The following is a 17,700-nucleotide window of genomic DNA, read 5'->3' as shown; positions in this document are numbered from 1 at the left end:
CTTCAGGTTACTAGGGAAGCTTCCTGTGTCTTTTTCATTTATACAGGGAGATTAGGCCCGCCTCTTCCGATGACCTGTAGCCGCTGCTGGGTTGTCAGGAACGCCATCCCGTTGCTACATAGGCTTCCTGTGTTTTTTGTTAAAACGTGTAGCCCAGTCCCACCCCTCTAGTGGTGGGTTTTGCCCTTCCTCCACTAGGCTGGATCATTCAGGGTTCAGCTCAGAATGTGGCACTGGCTGCACAACCCACTAGAATCAGAGCTTCAGCCCTCTGGAGTTTGTTGGGGAGGGTAGGGACCCACCCAGCCACACCAGGCCGTCTTTCCCTTTCAGCTTTCTCTCTCTGGTCATGGGGTAGAGGTCCACCCAGCTGCTCCCACTTACAGCTCCCTCTCTCTCCAGGTGGAGGGAGGGGACAGTAGCTCAGTTGCAGGCTCTTATTCAACTCCACGCTTGTAATTCCCTGCGCTTGACTAGCAAAGATCCCCTGTTCTGTGTATTGCTGAGGCTTTGGGGGAAGCACTGTATCTGGACCAGAGTGCCAGAGGGGAGCCTCTGACTCCTTGGTCAGATGCACTTTCTGGGTGAAGCAGCACACCTCCCCGCCTCAGTCTGCCCTGAGTGGTCTTTGCTCACCATGGGACCAGACCCGTTGAAATGTACCTGGTACCTCGGATGGAGCTAGGAGATCTCTGGATTTCTTTGTCTCTTTGGAGTTGTATCTAATTGGCCGTCTTGGATCTCTTTCGTCTCAGGTGCAAACTCTTAAGAAAGAGACTGTGCAGAAAGGAGATGGTGCCCCGCCCACCCTGCCTCCCACTACTCCCCCTCCAGCTTCCCCTCCCAGCCACTCAACACCCTGTCCACATGGCCCTGTGGTGACCATGCCTGTGTGCTCAGTCCAGTAGACTCTTCCTCTCGGGATCCATAGGCCCCCAAGGAGGGCACTGATGAGAAAAGGTGTGAAGACAGTTCATTACTCTAAAAGGTCCAATTCTGGAGGGTAGAAGTTAGTGATCTGGGCCCGCTTTCTGGTTGCAGAGGCTGGCTCCTCTCTGAGTCCTCACAAGGCAGAAAGAACCAGAAGCCTTTTTAAAATTATTTTTTCTTTAATTTTGTCTCTTAATTATTTAAAACTTTATATGATTCCTAAATCAAAACTATTTTTAAACAGTTATATTCAGAGTTGCAATTCCATCTGTATTTCTGCCACCTCATTCCTTCCCTCCCCATATAGGTAAACCTTTTTAAAAATGATTGTTATGGTTTATCCTTCCATTGCACAAAGAGTCGCTGATGGGACGTGTGCTGTGGGGTGTAGTATAAGCAAGATTTTCCATCTACTACGGCGATACACCCTGAATGCAGGAGCTTCAGCTCACTTGGGTATATTGGGTTGTTGTGATGGGGGTGGGGGAAGGTGGGGAGAGAGAGCCCATTTTAACTGTGTCACAGGAATGCCAAGACTCCCAGAAGCTGAGAAGAATGCAGTGAAAACCAAAACGATGGCCTGGCACAGTGGCTCACGCCTGTAATCCCAGCACTTTGGGAGGCCAAGGCGGGCGGATCACTTGAGGTCAGGGGTTGGAGACCAGCCTGGCCAACATGGTGAAACCCCAACTCTATACTAAAAATACAAAAATCAGCCAGGCATAGTAGTACACATCTGTAGTCCCAGCTACTCCAGAGGCTGAGGCAGGAGAATTGCTTGAATCCAGAAGGCAGAGTTTGCAGTGAGCCAAGATGGCACCACTGCACTCCAGTCTGGGCAACAAAAACAAAACAAAACACTGAATCTATAATTATTTTATTGATTTTGATTAATTAATTAATTATTATTATTTTGATTCTCCTGTCTCAGCCTTCCAAGTAGCTGAGATTACAGGTGTCTGCCACCATGCCTGCCTAATTTTTGTATTTTTAGTAGAGACAGGTTTCACCATGTTGGCCAGGCTGGTCTCAAACTCCTGACCTCAAATGATCCACCTGCCTTGGTCTCCCAAAGTGCTGGGATTACAGGTGTGAGCCACCATGCCCAGCTGATACCGCCCTAACTCTTAAGTTCCATCCTTACTCGGCTATTATGACAGTGTGGGAAGCAGCATGGGACAATGTAAAAAGGGGGCATGCTTCTGGCTTCTGCCACTTACTAGCTGTGTCTTTGCGCAAGTTTCTTAACCTCTCTGGGCCTCAGTTTCCTTATCTGAAAAATAAGAATGATAGTATTCCCTTCACAAGGCCAAAGTGAATACTCTCAGGCACACTACATAATGAAACTGAATAAATAATAGCTACTGGGACCAGGCGCAGTGGCTAATGCCTGTAATCCTAGCACTTTGGGAGGCCGAGGCAGGCAGATCATGAAGTCAAGAGATTGAGACCATCCTGACTAACATGGTGAAACCCCGTCTCTACTAAAAATGCAAAAATTAGCCGGGTATGGTGACATGCACCTGTAGTCCCAGCTACTCAGGAGGCTTGAACCTGGGAGGCAGAGGTTGTAGTGAGCCCAGATCACGCCACTGCACTACAGCCTGGTGACAGAGCGAGACTCTGTCCCAAAAAATAATAATAAAACCAAAATAATAATAGCTACTGTTGTTACCTGGTCATTTCCTTCTTGTTTCACAGGAAATATGTGAGAATCCCCGATTTATCATTGGTGGAGCCAACAGAACTGACATCTGTCAAGGAGATCTAGGTAGGTAGGAAAGTGCCTCAGGTCAGATCCTGCTGGATGATCAAGGGATGTTTACAAGGTGTGATCCCTTCCCAGGAGGTAAAGGGGTGGTCTATTCTCACTCTTAGTAACTTTTTGAAAGATTTTTATAACAGTTGCTTTATGGTCATTTATCTACGTGCTAGTGATTGCTTTGTTTCCTCCTACCTTCCTCTTTAGCACTCAGCCATGTGTCACGGGGGTATCTTCATCCTGTGTCTCCTCTCCAGCATCTCAGGGACACTTACATACCCCACTCAGCATGACAAGAATCCTGTTTTTCTCTGTACCCGTCTTTCTTTGAAGACAGCTCTGTGACTGTGCACCAGGCATGCCCCTTGGACATGTAGACTCTAGATACACACACAAAAGCATTGCCAAGGAAAGCACTTGTAACTGGAACCTTTGTTTAAATTACCCCAGCATAGCTCCATATTAAAGGAGTCTTTCAACAAAGATGGTATCCGCCATGTGGATGAGCACCCAATTTTCTCTTTGATTGGTTAGCTTGGCTGCTCCATGTGATCTTCCTCTTTTAACCTCTTATTCATAAAGTATTGTCTTTGGTGTGGACTATAAGCAAGCTCTGTGAAGTAAAATTAGAGAGAGCATCAACAAAAACAATTTAAATTTGAGGAAAAGGGGCACCCAAGACCAAATGAAGGGAATTTGTCTTATTTTTTTCCAGAAGGCTGAGAAGTAATTAAATGGGTGTCTGGGTCCCTGCACCAGGGGGAAGGCTTCCTGCAGGGCCCTGGAGTTAATACTCTGAGACCTTCAGACCAATAAACACTTTCCAAGGAAAGATGGGCTGCTTCCAAGGAGGGGAGGGGAGGGTGACTGTAGGCAGCGCTCATTCTCTCCTGCACACTCTCGGTTGCATTTCACTTAACCCATCCTTCTTAGAACGCAGCTCTATGACCAGCTGTACCCACTATTACACACACGCATGGTTCTAGAATCCATCTAGCACACAGAGAGAGAGTGAGAGAGAGAGAGAGAGAGTGAGAGAAAATGTCCTGATCTAATTCCATTGCCAGCAATGTCTTACTGCCCCCTATAGACTGGTTCCAGGGCAGTTGCCTACTGGTCTTCCTTCCAATTCAAATCATCCTGGTGGATGGTTCTCTGATGTTCAGTCTTCGCTGAGGTCAGAAGGGGAATTGGACTCACATTGCAAAGGCACGGGGCAGGGTGGCTTTCCTAAAGGTGTTCGGAAGAACACCCTAGTTATGATCACCTACTGCTCTGTCTCCATTGAGGCCTAAAAAGGAAGTGAGTTTATACTGCAGATGGAGGAACTGCCTGCAGCCCTGAGCAAAATGTCTAGTCACAGAGCAGTAAGTTACCTGTTGATCATATTGTCAAGGACTTCCTGTCCAAATCTCCTTCCCTGGGTTGACACCTCTGTGAGTTCAAATCTGGAAGTAGGACAGTGGGCACCAAGGGAGTCCCCATTCAGGAAAGTGGAAGAGCTGGCTGGGATTGGGGCTCTTTCTTCCCAGGAGGAGGAGGACTGTTCACGATCTATGCCCTGTGTCTGTCTGCAGGTGACTGCTGGTTTCTTGCAGCCATTGCCTGCCTGACCCTGAACCAGCGCCTTCTTTTCCGAGTCATACCCCATGATCAAAGTTTCATCGAAAACTATGCAGGGATCTTCCACTTTCAGGTGAGGTAATGAGAGTGTAATTAAGAGGGTCAGCTGCAGGCCACCCACTGCTGGTTTCCTGGCCTTGACTTCCCAAAAGCTCAAGGAGCCTTTCCACCCATCTACCTGCAGCGGCAGCAGTGGGCAGGGACCCCCTTAAGGCTTCAAGCCTGGGAGGAAGCAGTTGCTTATTTGTCTCTGGCCCCTAATCCCTCCCCCCAACCTTCTGCTATGTCCCAGAAAGGCAGGAAGACATACTGTTTACTGGCCTGTGGGTCTATTTTTGTCTCTGCAGCTGTCCGGCTACTGTTACTGCCTGCAGCCCTTCTCAAGTAGGTCCCTAAGATATTAGCACTGGGCCGGGCGCGGTGGCTCAAGCCTGTAATCCCAGCACTTTGGGAGGCCAAGGCGGGTGGATCACGAGGTCGAGAGATCGAGACCATCCTGGTCAACATGGTGAAACCCCGTCTCTACTAAAAATACAAAAAACTAGCTGGGCGTGGTGGCACGTGCCTGTAATCCCAGCTACTTAGGAGGCTGAGGCAGGAGAATTGCCTGAGCCCGGGAGGCGGAGGTTGCGGTGAGCCGAGATCGCGCCATTGTATTCCAGCCTGGGCAACAAGAGCAAAACGCCGTCTCAAAAAAAAAAAAAAAAAAGATATTAGCACTGGGACGCCACAGGACCCTTCAGGTTGTACAGGAACCCCTGGTCCACGGCTCCTGTGTACTTCTTCCTCTCTAAGACATAGCGGGACCAAGGCTATCACTCCTCTCTTCCAACCCCTGGAAGAAGAGTCTGTTTAACCTGGGGATCAGACTTCGTGTTTGCCCCAGAACTGAGTCTCATGGTTCTACAATCCATCTAGCCACTGGAAATGTTCTGGGTTCCAGTCATCTTGGCATAGAGCTGGTGCTAGAGCAGAACCAAAGTGAATTCTACCTGTGAGGGTCTCAAAGTTTCGGGATGCTGAGGAGTCAGCCTGTCTCCAGCTTTGAAGGCTCCCTCGTGTCCCAGGATGACCCAGATCATCAGTTCTTGCTCCTCTGGTCTTGCACCTCAGCACAGAAGGCCTCAGAAAAGGTCTATCTCCAGGCTAAGACTCCACCTCCTGCTGTCTTGGGAACATGGCATGGCAGCCAGGCCTTGCATTTCGTTTCTTCCCTGTGCCATCAAACTATTAGATTCCTTCTGATAGTTAAAGGGTCTCAGCTCTAAAAGGGTCTGAAATACAAATATCAGCTATCTGTTCTCTTTTCAATGAGGGAGAAAGTGCCATTGAAAAGGAGACCAAACTGCATTTGGGCCTTTTCAATTCAAACTGATTCATTCAAAAAAGAGCAACATCCAAATTTGAAATGATTGGACAATGTTCCTGCTACAGCTAGAGTAGATTCTGGGTCACTTTCTTCCTCCATTGCAGTCCTTGTTCTTCAGTTTGGTATCAAGAAATACCTAAATCAATACAGTGCCTTCACTGCACAGTTCCCAGTCCTGGCCACACTGAATCATCTGAGATACCTGAGAGTACTGACACCCAGGCCCGCCCCAGACCTGATGAGCCAGGAGAATGAAAATCTTACATGCTAAGACACTCAAGGAGCACCTACTCTATCAGGTACTGGCCTGAAGTCCGTGGAAGAGGTGAGGTGTATGTAACTCACTTCCTGCCCTCAAAAATCACACAGTCCAGTTAGAGACAGATTCATATACTCCAAACCCAGAATAGGATGAACAGGCACCCAGATGTGAGTACAGGGAATGATGCTGCTTTGGTATCCAAGAACCCCCTGAAGGCTGTGGAGGAAGGACAGTTTCCTAACAGTAATCTGAGGATGTGACTCTGTGTGTGATGCTTCTGTGCAGTTCTGGCGCTATGGAGAGTGGGTGGATGTGGTTATTGATGACTGCCTGCCGACATACAACAATCAACTGGTTTTCACGAAGTCCAACCACCGCAATGAGTTCTGGAGTGCTCTGCTGGAGAAGGCTTATGCTAAGTAAGCAATGCTTTAGAATGTGAGGTGGGGCTAGAGGTGAGAAAGTGGGTTGCAGAATCCAGCCAAGACCTCACTCACATGAAGATGCATGTGCCTCTGTACATGCATATGTGTGGGCGTGTTCAATTGTGACCCTAAGTTACAGATCAGTTCCAGGCAACAACAGCTCTAACTAAAAACATTAAATTTCAGAGTAGAAATTAAGATTTGCGTAGAAGACCTTGAGCTTTAGCTTCCCCTGGCGAGTTCTTTCATTGCGCCTCCGTGGTGGTATTGCAAGTCTGGGATCAAAGCATTGTATCTCTGGAGCTCAGATCCCAGAGTCTTGCTTGGCTCAACCTCACGTGCTTGCAGCAGATTTATAAAGCCATGTTGTCTCTCAAGTTAAAAGCTCCACCCTAGATGCTAATAATTGATTTTTTTTTTCTTTTTTTGAAACAAGGTCTCACTCTGTCACCCAGGCTGGAGTGCAGTGGTGCAATCACGGCTCACTGCAGCATTGACCTCCTGGGCTCAAGGTGATCCTCCTGCCTCAGCCTGCCAAGTAGCTGGGACTACATGCAGGCATCACCATGCCCAGCTAATTTTAGTATTTTTTGTAGAGACAGGGTTTTTCTATGTTGCTAAGGCTGGTCTCAAACTCTTGGGCTCATGTGATCCACCAGCCTCGGCCTCCCAAAGTGTTGGGATTGCAGGTGTGAGCCACCACACTGGCAGCTGCTAATGGCTTTAATGAAGCCCTTCCTCAAGGTTCAGGATGTAGTGGAAAGAGAGTTCTCAGGAAGTAGGAATAGCTGGGTTTCAATCCCAGTGCTTCCAGCTCTCTGTGGCCTTGGTTAGGTCATTTAGCCTCCTGAGCTCAGTTTCTTCATTATGAAGAAAAGGAATCATTGTTTTCATCCCCTTAGCTCACAGGGTTAATGTGGAATTGATGAAAGAACATCACAGCACCAAGAGGTAAAGTTCTGGTGGCAGTAGTACCTAGGTTTTGTTTCCTGGAACTCTGTGACCCACCCCGCCCCCCAACACACACACACATTTAGTCTCCATCCTCTCTCTAAGGCTCCATGGTTCCTATGAAGCTCTGAAAGGTGGGAACACTACAGAGGCCATGGAGGACTTCACAGGAGGGGTGACGGAGTTTTTTGAGATCAGGGATGCTCCTAGCGACATGTACAAGATCATGAAGAAAGCCATTGAGAGAGGATCCCTCATGGGCTGCTCCATTGATGTAAGTCTGGGGTGTCAGGAACAGGGCGGGGAGCTCCAAGTGTCAGGAAGCCTTTTACCCAATGAAGGGCAGCATAGAGCTTTGGTGTGGGACAGAGCGAACGTTTTGTTTGAGGAAGCAGAAGCTGGCTCTCAACTTTGAAGACTGGGAATTTCTCAAGGGAGAATAGTTCTTGGGGATTTTCAATAAAGACACTGGTCAAGGACATTCCAAGCCCTGGAATGTCAGCGGAAATTGGTCTAGAGGTCTGTGTCAGTGGAGGCCTCCCTTGCTGGTGCTCCTCAGTCTCAGCACACTCCCTATTAAGCTGGCCAAATACTTGGCTGTGGACCATTCCCCTAAGAAAGCTACCCAGTCACTGGGGTTTCACCATACCCCCCCTCCCCACTCGGGACGTGGGCTTTGTGTTGTTACCTGGGAGAAGCTAAGCCTGCAGCCCCTTTCAGTGCAAAGAAATGCTGTGAACTCAGACAGGAGCCAAGGGTAGGGAGATGGCCACCTATGGCCAGGCTTCCTTCAAGGGGCATACCTTCCCTAAGGCTGCTCAGTATAGTAATATGATAGTCTTAGTGGTTTCTATTGGGGAGAATGGGACCCAAGCTGACTTTCTGGCCCTTCCTCTCCCAACATGCCCAGTGGACAGGTGGGAATATCAGTTAGCATACAACACCATAGATGAACTTTTTCTGTATTACTTTCCTCCGGCTTTCCTCTATTCGTGCTCTATTGATCTCTCCTTTTCCCCTTTGTCTGTCCCATCTCTTCATCCTCTCTCCTTCCTTTTCCGCCCTTCTGTGTTTGTTCTCTCCCTTGCCTGGGTTGTTCCCTACTCTCTCTGTTGGGCCTCAGGATGGCACGAACATGACCTACGGAACCTCTCCTTCTGGTCTGAACATGGGGGATTTGATTGCACGGATGGTGAGGAATATGGATAACTCGCTGCTCAGGGACTCAGACCTCGACCCCAGAGACTCAGATGAAAGGCCGACCCGGGTGTGTATACCTCCAAATATCAGAATTGACCATCCCTCCAACCCACATGACCCCACCTGTTGATGTCAGACTCCCTTCAGCAGCCAGGGCCTTAGCCACAGACCCCCACCTGGTACCTCCCAAGGGTCTGGATTGAAATAATTTGCTCAGCCAAGACTCCCAAGGAAGTACAAGAATCAGGATTTTGGAGGGAGTCTCTGCTGCAGTTTCTGCATATTCCACGGTCCAGGCAGTTCTTCTCATTAACAAACTATCAGAGAGAAATAGCAAAGAGACTTATTTTAAAATATTTTTCCTCTTCTAATGTATTTGTTTATTCATTCAACACTTATTTTTGAGCTCCTACTATGCTCTAGGCACTCTCCAGCACACTAAGCAAATTTTCTCCTCCTTTTTTTTTTTTTTTTTTTTTTTTTTTTTTTTTGTGGAAAAAGCAAAGTCTACCCCTTGTAGTATTTGTGGAAAAAGCAAGGTCTACCCCTTGTAGAGTTTATATTCTAGTACTATCATAAGTTATAACTGCTCACTAGAGAGTACTGAGCCATACAGAAAAAACACAAAGGAGAATTTCACTTACATTTTCCCCTTATAAAGATAATCACTCTTAACATCTGACATATGTCCTTCCAGGATTTTTCTCTGCACACACTAAATCTATCTTTTTATTTTTTAAATGTTGTCATACTGTATGTACCTCTTTGCAGCCTGCTCTTTTTAGTTAGTTTAATCTTTTTTTTTTTTTTTTTTTGAGACAGAATCTCACTCTGTTGCCCAGTGGTGCTATCTTGGCTCACTGCAACCTCTGCCTTAAGTTTAAAGCAGTTCTCCTGCCTCAGCCTCCTAACAAAGCTGGGATTACAGGCACATGCCACCACACCTGGCTAATTTTTGTATTTTTAGTAGAGATGGGTTTTACCATGTTGGCCGGGCTGGTCTCAAACTCCTGACCTCAAGTGAGCCACTGTGCCCAGCCTAGTTTGATATTCTTAATGTGCCAAAAGTATTCTCCTGTAACATTTTTTAGTAGCTGCACAATATTCAAATACACAGATATGTTATATTTACCCAGTACCCTATTACTGGAAAGTTGAGGAGTTTTCTTTGTTTTGTTTTGCTACTATTCTAAAATGCTATAATGAACATCCCAATAGATACATCTTTGTATACATCCATGGAGACTTCCGTAGGACAGATTCCCAGCAGTAGAATTGCTGGCTTGAATGGTATGCTTAGGTAATGACAGAGAGTCATTTCAAGCAGCTTCCCAGGTCTAGAACTAAGGATTAATGAGTTTCCTGACCCATCTCGGTCTATTCAGCATGATCTGGACCATGAGGACTGAGATCTGGGGGAGGCTGAGATGCCAAAAGCCCTGGTTCCACCCATACCCCTCACCCTGAAAAAGGCTGTAGGAATTCCACAGCCTAGCAAGGCTTCTGGAAGCTCCGTTTTTTTTTTTTGTTTTTTTTTTTGAGACGGAGTTTTGCTCTTGTTGCCCAGGCTGGAGTGCAATGGCGCGATCTCAGCTCACCGCAACCTCCGCCTCCTGGGTTCAGGCAATTCTCCTGCCTCAGCCTCCTGAGTAGCTGGGATTACAGGCACGCACCACCATGCCCAGCTAATTTTTTGTATTTTTAGTAGAGACAGGGTTTCACCATGTTGACCAGATGGTCTCGATCTCTTGACCTCGTGATCCACCCGCCTTGGCCTCCCAAAGTGCTGGGATTACAGGCTTGAACCACCGCGCCCGGCCTGGAAGCTCCTTTTAAAGCTGTTAGTAAGCACACAGAAACCACAGAGCCTGTCTAGGGCTTGTGGGACTTTAGTGATCTTACCCTTCTGCCAAGGATCCCCCATGGCCGCAACCTGGAAATTTCTGCAAATGGAAGAGCTATCCCTTAGGCACAGTCATGTCTGAGCAGGGAACTCCTCGGGCCTTCTCAGAGTTCTCTCCCTGGGCACTGGGACTCTTGATTGCTTGAATATTAGGTTCTACATGGATGTGGAGGAGGTGAGGGGATGTAAAGAAAAATGCTAGACTTGGCCAGATGTAGTAGCTTACACCTGTAATCCCAGCACTTTGGGAGGCCAAGGCAAATGGATCACCTAAGGTCAGGAGTTTGAGACCAGCCTGGCTAACATGGTGAAACCTTGTTTCTACTAAAAATACAAAAAATTAGCCAGGCATGGTGGTGCATGCCTATAATTCCAGCTACTCGGGAGGCTGAGGCAGGAGAATTGCTTGAACTCGGGAGGTGGAGGTTGCAGTGAGTGGAGATTGTGCCATTGCACTCCAGCTTGGGCAACAAGAGCGAAACCCTGTCTCAAAAAAGAAAAAAGAAATAAGAAAAAGACTAGACTTATTTGTGTCATCTAACTCCTTTTCTCAACCTCTTTCTCTTCCAGGAATAGTCAACCCTGGATGGCCTCAGGGGAAGGGGGATCCTGAAGCCCAGGGCAACCTCCAACTCCATCCCTTCCTCCTTTGAAGGATGCTAAGGGGTCCAGAAAGGAGGGGCAGGGATGTTACCCACCCCACATCCCAGCATCCATGTTGCTCTCTGATAGTCAGGACAGAGCCTTCTCAGGGAAACCAGCTTTTCTGGAGCTGTGTCTCTTGACACTCTTAAAGGGCCAGTGAAGGTCTGATCATGGTCATGAGGCACACTTTCAGAGAGTAGAGTGGTCTGTGTCCTCACAGAACCTGGGAAGTGAACTACTATCAACTTTGCCTCCAAGCAGCAGAACTTCCGTTCCCCCGCCCCTAATGGTCTCTCTGGTTATTGCTTTACAGACCATCGTTCCATTTCAGTATGAGACAAGAATGGCCTGTGGGCTGGTCAGAGGTCATGCCTACTCTGTCACTGGCCTGGAGGAGGTGAGCCTGTAGTGGAGCTGGGTGGGGCACAGGTACCCTCCTGGCTTAACCTCCTGAAGTCAGGACTTAGTTGTTGGGGCCTCTTCCCTGTCTGCAGAGCTTGCCTCCAATCAGGACATTCAGTTCAAGGTCCAAGCCACACATCTGGGAGCAGAGGGGCCTGTGACACTGGTAGTGGGGTCAGCAGTTTATCTTTGCTTTTCATGCTAAAGATGGCAATTTCCCAACATTCCCAAGGAACCAATTGAAATGTCACTTCACTATGCTTTTACAAAGCTAGTTTCATGTGTTCTTGAGATTCCTGTTCTCTCATGTTCAGATAGCTACAGTTGTCTCTGGGTAGCCACAGGGATTGGTTTCCAGAACCCCCAACAGTAACAAAATCTGCAGATGCTCAAGTTCCTTCTGGAAAATGTAGTATTTGCATATAACCTACATACATCCTCCCGTATACTTTAAGTCATCCCTGGATTACTTATGATACCTAACACAATGGAAATGCTATGTAAATAGTTGTTAAACAGCATTGGGGTTTTTTGGTATTATTTTATTATTTTATTTTTCAAATATTTTTGATCCGTGATTGGTTGTACGCTGAAGCCATGCATACGAGAGACTGACTGTTTTGCTCCTTCTGGGACTTCTGGGCTTTCCTGAGTCACGTCAGAGATGGGAACATTGTCAGGCCCGTTGCACACAGTTCGGCAGGTTGTGCCCTGTACAAAGGGATGGGCCGAGAGGGGCAGTTGTCTGCATTAGCAGACTGGAGGAAGTCTGCTTGTTTGTAGTTCCTTAGTCAGCAGGGGTCTTTTTTCTAATTTATACAAAGATACCTAATATGCTAGCGACCGTACTGTATATGCTCCTCCTTCCCCACCCCCCTGCAAACTCATAATGGCTAGGATGTTCTCTGAGAAAATTGCCTCTTAGAGAGGAGATGGCCAAGCTCTAATTCAGGCAGACTCAGGAGAAAAGGTTATGACCTCACCCCCTGCCATTCCCCAGCACACTTCTGATTAGTCTCTTTGGCCAGAACCAGGCAGAACATCCTCCCATAAGGGATTCGGCCCCCAGCCCCATCCCATCCCTCAAGGCAAGACAGAAGATTCCCTTTCCAGACAGGCTGCAGGGCATGAGAGCACTTTCTCTGTGCTTAAGGTCCTGTTCAAAGGTGAGAAAGTGAAGCTGGTGCGGCTGCGGAACCCCTGGGGCCAGGTGGAGTGGAACGGCGCTTGGAGTGATGGGTAGGTGAGGGGACCCCACGGAATGGGCAGTAGCAGGGAACAGGGCCCAGGACAAGGCTATGTTGGGAAGTGAGCCATGAGAGTATTGAAGATGCTTGGTATAAAATCGCCCTCAAAACCAATGATCCGCAGAGAAGAGGGGTACAGGTGTTGGCTTCAGGGAAGGGCCGGGAGTGGAAGTGGGGTCTGGGAACCCAGAGAGGTTGCTGACAGCCATTGGCTGGAAAGGAAGGATTCCAGAAAGCATGGAGAAGGTCCCCACAGGAAAAGAGTATGAATGCAGGGGTCTGGGCTGGACAAGTGACTTCCCCTCTAGCAGTCTTTGCTGCCTTACCTGTGAAATGGGAATGGTATTATTAGCACTTAACCTTGTGGGCTCATATGCAGAGTAAATGGGACTGTTTTTGGAAAGTTCTGAGTCATTACCAAGATTTCCTTACCCGTGCTGACCCCAAATAAAGGTGCAAGGGCTGTGTGAAAGAATTTTACTGCTTGTCACTGAAAGGAATAGACTGTGGGCAACAAAAATAATAAACATGGGAAGTTATTATGAAGGCTCCAGCACATTTGCAAAACCTCCATGGTCCCACTGGTTCCTAATTACCTCTACTGAATGAGAGGCAGTTCATTACTGAATGAGCCCATGAGCTCCTGTTTTATTTCCAGAGGGTATAGTAGGACTCAGTAGTGGAGAATGACTGCAACCAGGCAGCCTGGGCCCTTCCGCTTCTGTGCTTATGTACCGCTGCATACTTCTTAGCTCAGCATGTAATTACTGGTTTGTTCAGTCGTTCATTTAGCGAATGTCTCTTGGGCGCCTACTACATAGGAGGCACACGTCAAGGCACTGGGGATATTCTGTGAACCCACAGCCTCCCTCGATACACTGTGAAAAGGGTCTGATCCTCATGCCCTGACTGCCTCTTACAGTCATTCACTTATGCATGCTACAAATGCTTATTTCCTCAGTGCTGATTTCTGCCAGGCCCTAGACTACTGACAGGGAATGTAGAAATGAACAGACACATTGGGCCCTGCACCTGTGGGTTTAAGGCCCAGGGAAGGACAGGCAAGCACACACTAATAATTGAGATCAATGTCACAGTAAGGATCACAAAGAGAGGGCCTCCGCACCTAGTTTGGGTGGGAGAGGAAGCTTAGAGAAAGGTTGCCTGGAGGGAGTGACAATGGAACTGTGCTCTCGGCTCTAGGAAGGCCCTTGGTGACTCCTCAGTTGTCTACTCTGCTGGCCCAAGTCACCCGCAGGGAACCTTGCTGTGTTCTCCAGCCTCAGAGCTTGGTGGGCAACCTTGTCCTGCTTACCATGACGCTTCCCTCACAGGGGCTGCTGACAAGTGGACCCAACCCTGTTCACTCAAGGAGCTTTCCTCTGATGTGTCTCTCCTCCTGGTCTCGGGAATGTCCGTGTTCCCTGTGGTGCTCTCTGACTCCAAGCACTTCCTCAGCCCCTTACCTTTCTAGGGACCATCCATTTAGTTGAATTCTCCTCAGTGAGCCTGAAACACAGATGCACATTATTGCCTCTGTCATGAGGACCGAGTGTGTGTGAAAACTGCCCAGTGTTTAGAAACACAATGCTCGGCTGTTTTCTGAAACAGGGAAGATGTTTACAGGCTTGGCTTTTTTTCTTAGTAACTCAGTTTCTTATTATATGACAGGCACTATGCTAACAGCTTTGCGTGCATTATTTCATCTGCCCATCCCAGACCTGTGAACAGGTGACATAATCATTTCCCTTTTGCAGTTGAGGAAGCAGAGTCTGACAAAGTTAAGTGACCTGCCCAAGGTTGCATAGCTAGCACTATTATTAAACAGATACCCCAGTTTGTCTATGTCCAGAAACAAATTTTTTTTTTTTTTTTTTTTTTTTTGAGATGGAGTCTTGCTCTGCCACCCAGGCTGGAGTGCAGTGGCATGTTCTCAGCTCACTGCAATCTTTGCCTCCCAGGTTATGGTGATTCTTCTGCCTCAGCCTCCCAAGTAGCTGGGACTACATAAGCATGCAACCACGCCCAGCTAATTTTCATATTTTTAATACAGATAGGGTTTCACTGTATTGGGCAGGCTAGTCTCAAACTCCTAACCTCATGATCAGCTCACCTCAGCCTCCCAAAGTGCTGGGATTACAGGCATGAGCCATTGCACCTGGCCCAGAACCCAATTCTTAACCTTTAAAGTGTGATAAGAAGGGTCAAGCCCTCACCAGCCCATTTAAGGAATTTATATTCAGTCTTGAGGATGTAAGAAGTCACTGCTGTTGGGTTTCATGCTGAGGGTAACAGATCAGATCAGCATTTTGGTGGTTCACAGTGGCTGCAACTCTTCGTATTTCTCTGATACCTCCTGTCCCAACCTACATCAGGCCTTCCCTTCTTCCCCCTTCCTTATTTCCTCCATTTTCCCCCCAGTTGGAAGGACTGGAGCTTTGTGGACAAAGATGAGAAGACCCATCTGCAGCACCAGGTCACTGAGGATGGAGAGTTCTGGTGAGTCCGGAACCCAGGAAGACCCAGAAGGGTAAGGGATGGGGAAGAGAAGGGAAATCTCAGACCTCAATCCCCAGATGAGGTTGTCAGATGCCAGCCTTTGGGAGATCTGGGCCCTGTTCTCCTCCCCTAGCCCAAGGCGCAGCAAGGATGAGGTTCTGAGAGGAGCCCTCCAGGCCACAGGGACAACTGAGCCCAGGACCAGGCCAACATGACTTGTCTCTTGCCTCCCCTCTAGTCCTCTGCCACACACTCTATTCCAGCCACATGCACCATGGCTTTTGCACAATTTTTTCTGAGCCTAGGAAGCTCAACTTGCCCTGATCTCCCAGCACCAACCTCACCCTCACTTAGGTTGTTTCTACTCAGGCTTCAAGTCTCAGCTTGAGGAGAATCTTCAGGTCTCAGCTGAAAGAGACCCCCCCTGTGTTAACCCAGGACTGAGATTAACTTATAATGCTCATCACCCTTAACATTGTTTGCTTAATCGTCTATTGTTTCCCAAACAATATCTCTTTTCCATGTGCCTAGCAGAGCTCCTGGTGCACAGTGGTGGGACACACAGTAACCTTTTGAAGAACTGAATTTCTTTTGAGCCTTCCCATCAAGATACATGAGTTTGAGTCATTTTTTAAAGATGTCTGCACTTTAATGTTCATAAGTTATACTATAGTTTTTTAAAAAGGAAAAATATGTAAATGAAGAATGGATAGAAAAAAATGAAAATGGGTTTTATTGGTTTATTTTTTAGAGCCATGTTATTTTTGTTCCAATTACAATAGATAAGAGGTAGAGAAAGCTTTTAGGTGTATTTGTTAAGAGAGTTGAGTTAGATTTGTAAATCACATTCCTCATACAATGTGAAAGCAAAGCCTCGTGAAAGTTTGAGTCTTTTAGTTTCCTTGTCTTCAGATTCATGTTTTTCAGCTTGAGACGTATATGTAGAATGTAAGTTTGGACCTAAACCAACAGGTAAATTTGTAGCAGAGCTTTTCTCATTGCAAGCAAATGTGAGTTTTCCAAATCAATGATGATAATAAAGCTTAAGTGGTAGAGACTCTCAGGGCAGTCACTTAGAAAATAAGATCCAAATTGGGAGTGGTGACACATGCCATAGTCACAGCTGCTTGGGAGGCTGAGGTGGGAGGATCACTTGAGCCCACCCCAGGAGTTCAAGTGTAGCCTGAGAAACATCATGAGACCCCCATATCTAAAAAATAAAAATAAAGAAAATGAGAACCGCCGGGCGCGGTGGCTCAAGCCTGTAATCCCAGCACTTTGGGAGGCCGAGGCGGGTGGATCACGAGGTCGAGAGATCAAGACCATCCTGGTCAACATGGTGAAACCCCGTCTCTACTAAAAGTGCAAAAAATTAGCTGGGCATGGTGGCACGTGCCTGTAATCCCAGCTACTCAGGAGGCTGAGGCAGGAGAATTGCCTGAGCCCAGGAGGCGGAGGTTGCGGTGAGCCGAGATCGCGCCATTGCACTCCAGCCTGGGTAACAAGGGTGAAACTCCGTCTGAAAAAAAAAAAAAAAAAAAAAAGAAAATGAGAACCATGGTTTGTGGCCAATATGTTAGAAAAAAAACACTGTTCTCTTTTTCTTAGTTCCTTTTGGGAAAATAAGGATTTTTCTGTCAACAGAAACTGACACTGTGGCAGACATTAAGTACGTTGTCTTAAACTTTGGGAGGCCGTGGCGGCCGGATCACTTGAGGTCAGGAGTTTGAGACCCGGGAAGCACAGGTTGCAATAAGCCCAGATTGTGCCACTGCACTCCAGCCTTGACAACAGAGCGATACTCTGTCCTAGGGGAAAAAAAAAAATATTGTCTTGGTATAATGTCAAGGAAAAGGTTTTTTGTGTTTTTATTACTTTTAAAATTTATTTAAAAATAAAATATAGACAGGCCTCACATATTGCATAGGGTGATCTCAAACTCCTAGGCTCAAGCATTCCTCCCACCTTGACCTCCCAAAATGCAGGTATGTGGGCCTGGGCAACAACTGGGACTCCCAACTCTACAAAAAATTTAAAAATTAGCCAGGTGTGGTGGCGTGTGCCTTTAGTTGCAGCTACTTGGGAGGCTGAATTAAGGGGTCACTTGAGCCCAGGAGGTTGAGGCCACAGTAAACTATGACTGCACCACTGCAGTCCATCCTGGGCAACAGAGTAAGACCTTGTCTTTAAAAAAAGGTGCTGGGATTACAGGTGTAAGCCACCACAACTGGCCTTCTATTTTTTATGGATATATCATAGCTATATATATTTTGGGGGTACATATGGTATTTTGATACACATATACAATGTGTAATGATTAAATCAGGGTAATTGGGACACCATCATCTCAAATATGTATCTTTTCTTTGTGTTGGAAACATTACAATTCTTCTTCTCTAGCTATTTTGAAAGGTACTATAGACTGGGCATAGTAGCTCATGCCTGTAATCTCAGCACTTTGGGAGGCTGAAGTAGGTGGACC

At 47.2% G+C, this 17,700-nt stretch overlaps 2 protein-coding genes across 5 annotated transcripts in view; one reads left to right on the top strand and one right to left on the bottom strand.

The window, feature by feature from the left end:
• The window catches only part of CAPN3 (calpain 3), a 72,339-nt gene that overhangs the window by 41,726 nt on the left and 12,913 nt on the right, over nucleotides 1–17,700 (top strand). For 2 of the 3 annotated variants that reach the window (XM_074393809.1, XM_003928961.3), the window contains exons 2-9: nucleotides 2,632–2,701; nucleotides 4,270–4,388; nucleotides 6,232–6,365; nucleotides 7,428–7,596; nucleotides 8,446–8,589; nucleotides 11,384–11,467; nucleotides 12,626–12,711; nucleotides 15,141–15,218. In XM_074393809.1, the coding sequence (XP_074249910.1) occupies nucleotides 2,632–2,701; nucleotides 4,270–4,388; nucleotides 6,232–6,365; nucleotides 7,428–7,596; nucleotides 8,446–8,589; nucleotides 11,384–11,467; nucleotides 12,626–12,711; nucleotides 15,141–15,218 (884 nt within the window). Of the gene's footprint in view, nucleotides 1–2,631; nucleotides 2,702–4,269; nucleotides 4,389–5,851; nucleotides 5,984–6,231; nucleotides 6,366–7,427; nucleotides 7,597–8,445; nucleotides 8,590–11,383; nucleotides 11,468–12,625; nucleotides 12,712–15,140; nucleotides 15,219–17,700 lie in introns of those variants that run through there. The other variant, XM_074393810.1, reaches the window with a different exon arrangement.
• The window catches only part of ZNF106 (zinc finger protein 106), a 98,607-nt gene continuing 96,841 nt past the window's right edge, over nucleotides 15,935–17,700 (bottom strand). For both annotated transcript variants that reach the window (XR_012516281.1, XR_012516282.1), the window contains exon 23: nucleotides 15,935–16,737. The gene's annotated coding sequence lies outside the window, so the exon portion shown is untranslated. The remainder of the gene's footprint in view (nucleotides 16,738–17,700) is intronic.

Source organism: Saimiri boliviensis, chromosome 2, assembly GCF_048565385.1.
Source record: "Saimiri boliviensis isolate mSaiBol1 chromosome 2, mSaiBol1.pri, whole genome shotgun sequence".
NCBI lineage: Eukaryota > Metazoa > Chordata > Mammalia > Primates > Cebidae > Saimiri > Saimiri boliviensis.
The sequence above is the reverse complement of the archived record's forward strand: the minus strand, read 5'-3'. Positions and strand labels throughout refer to the sequence as shown.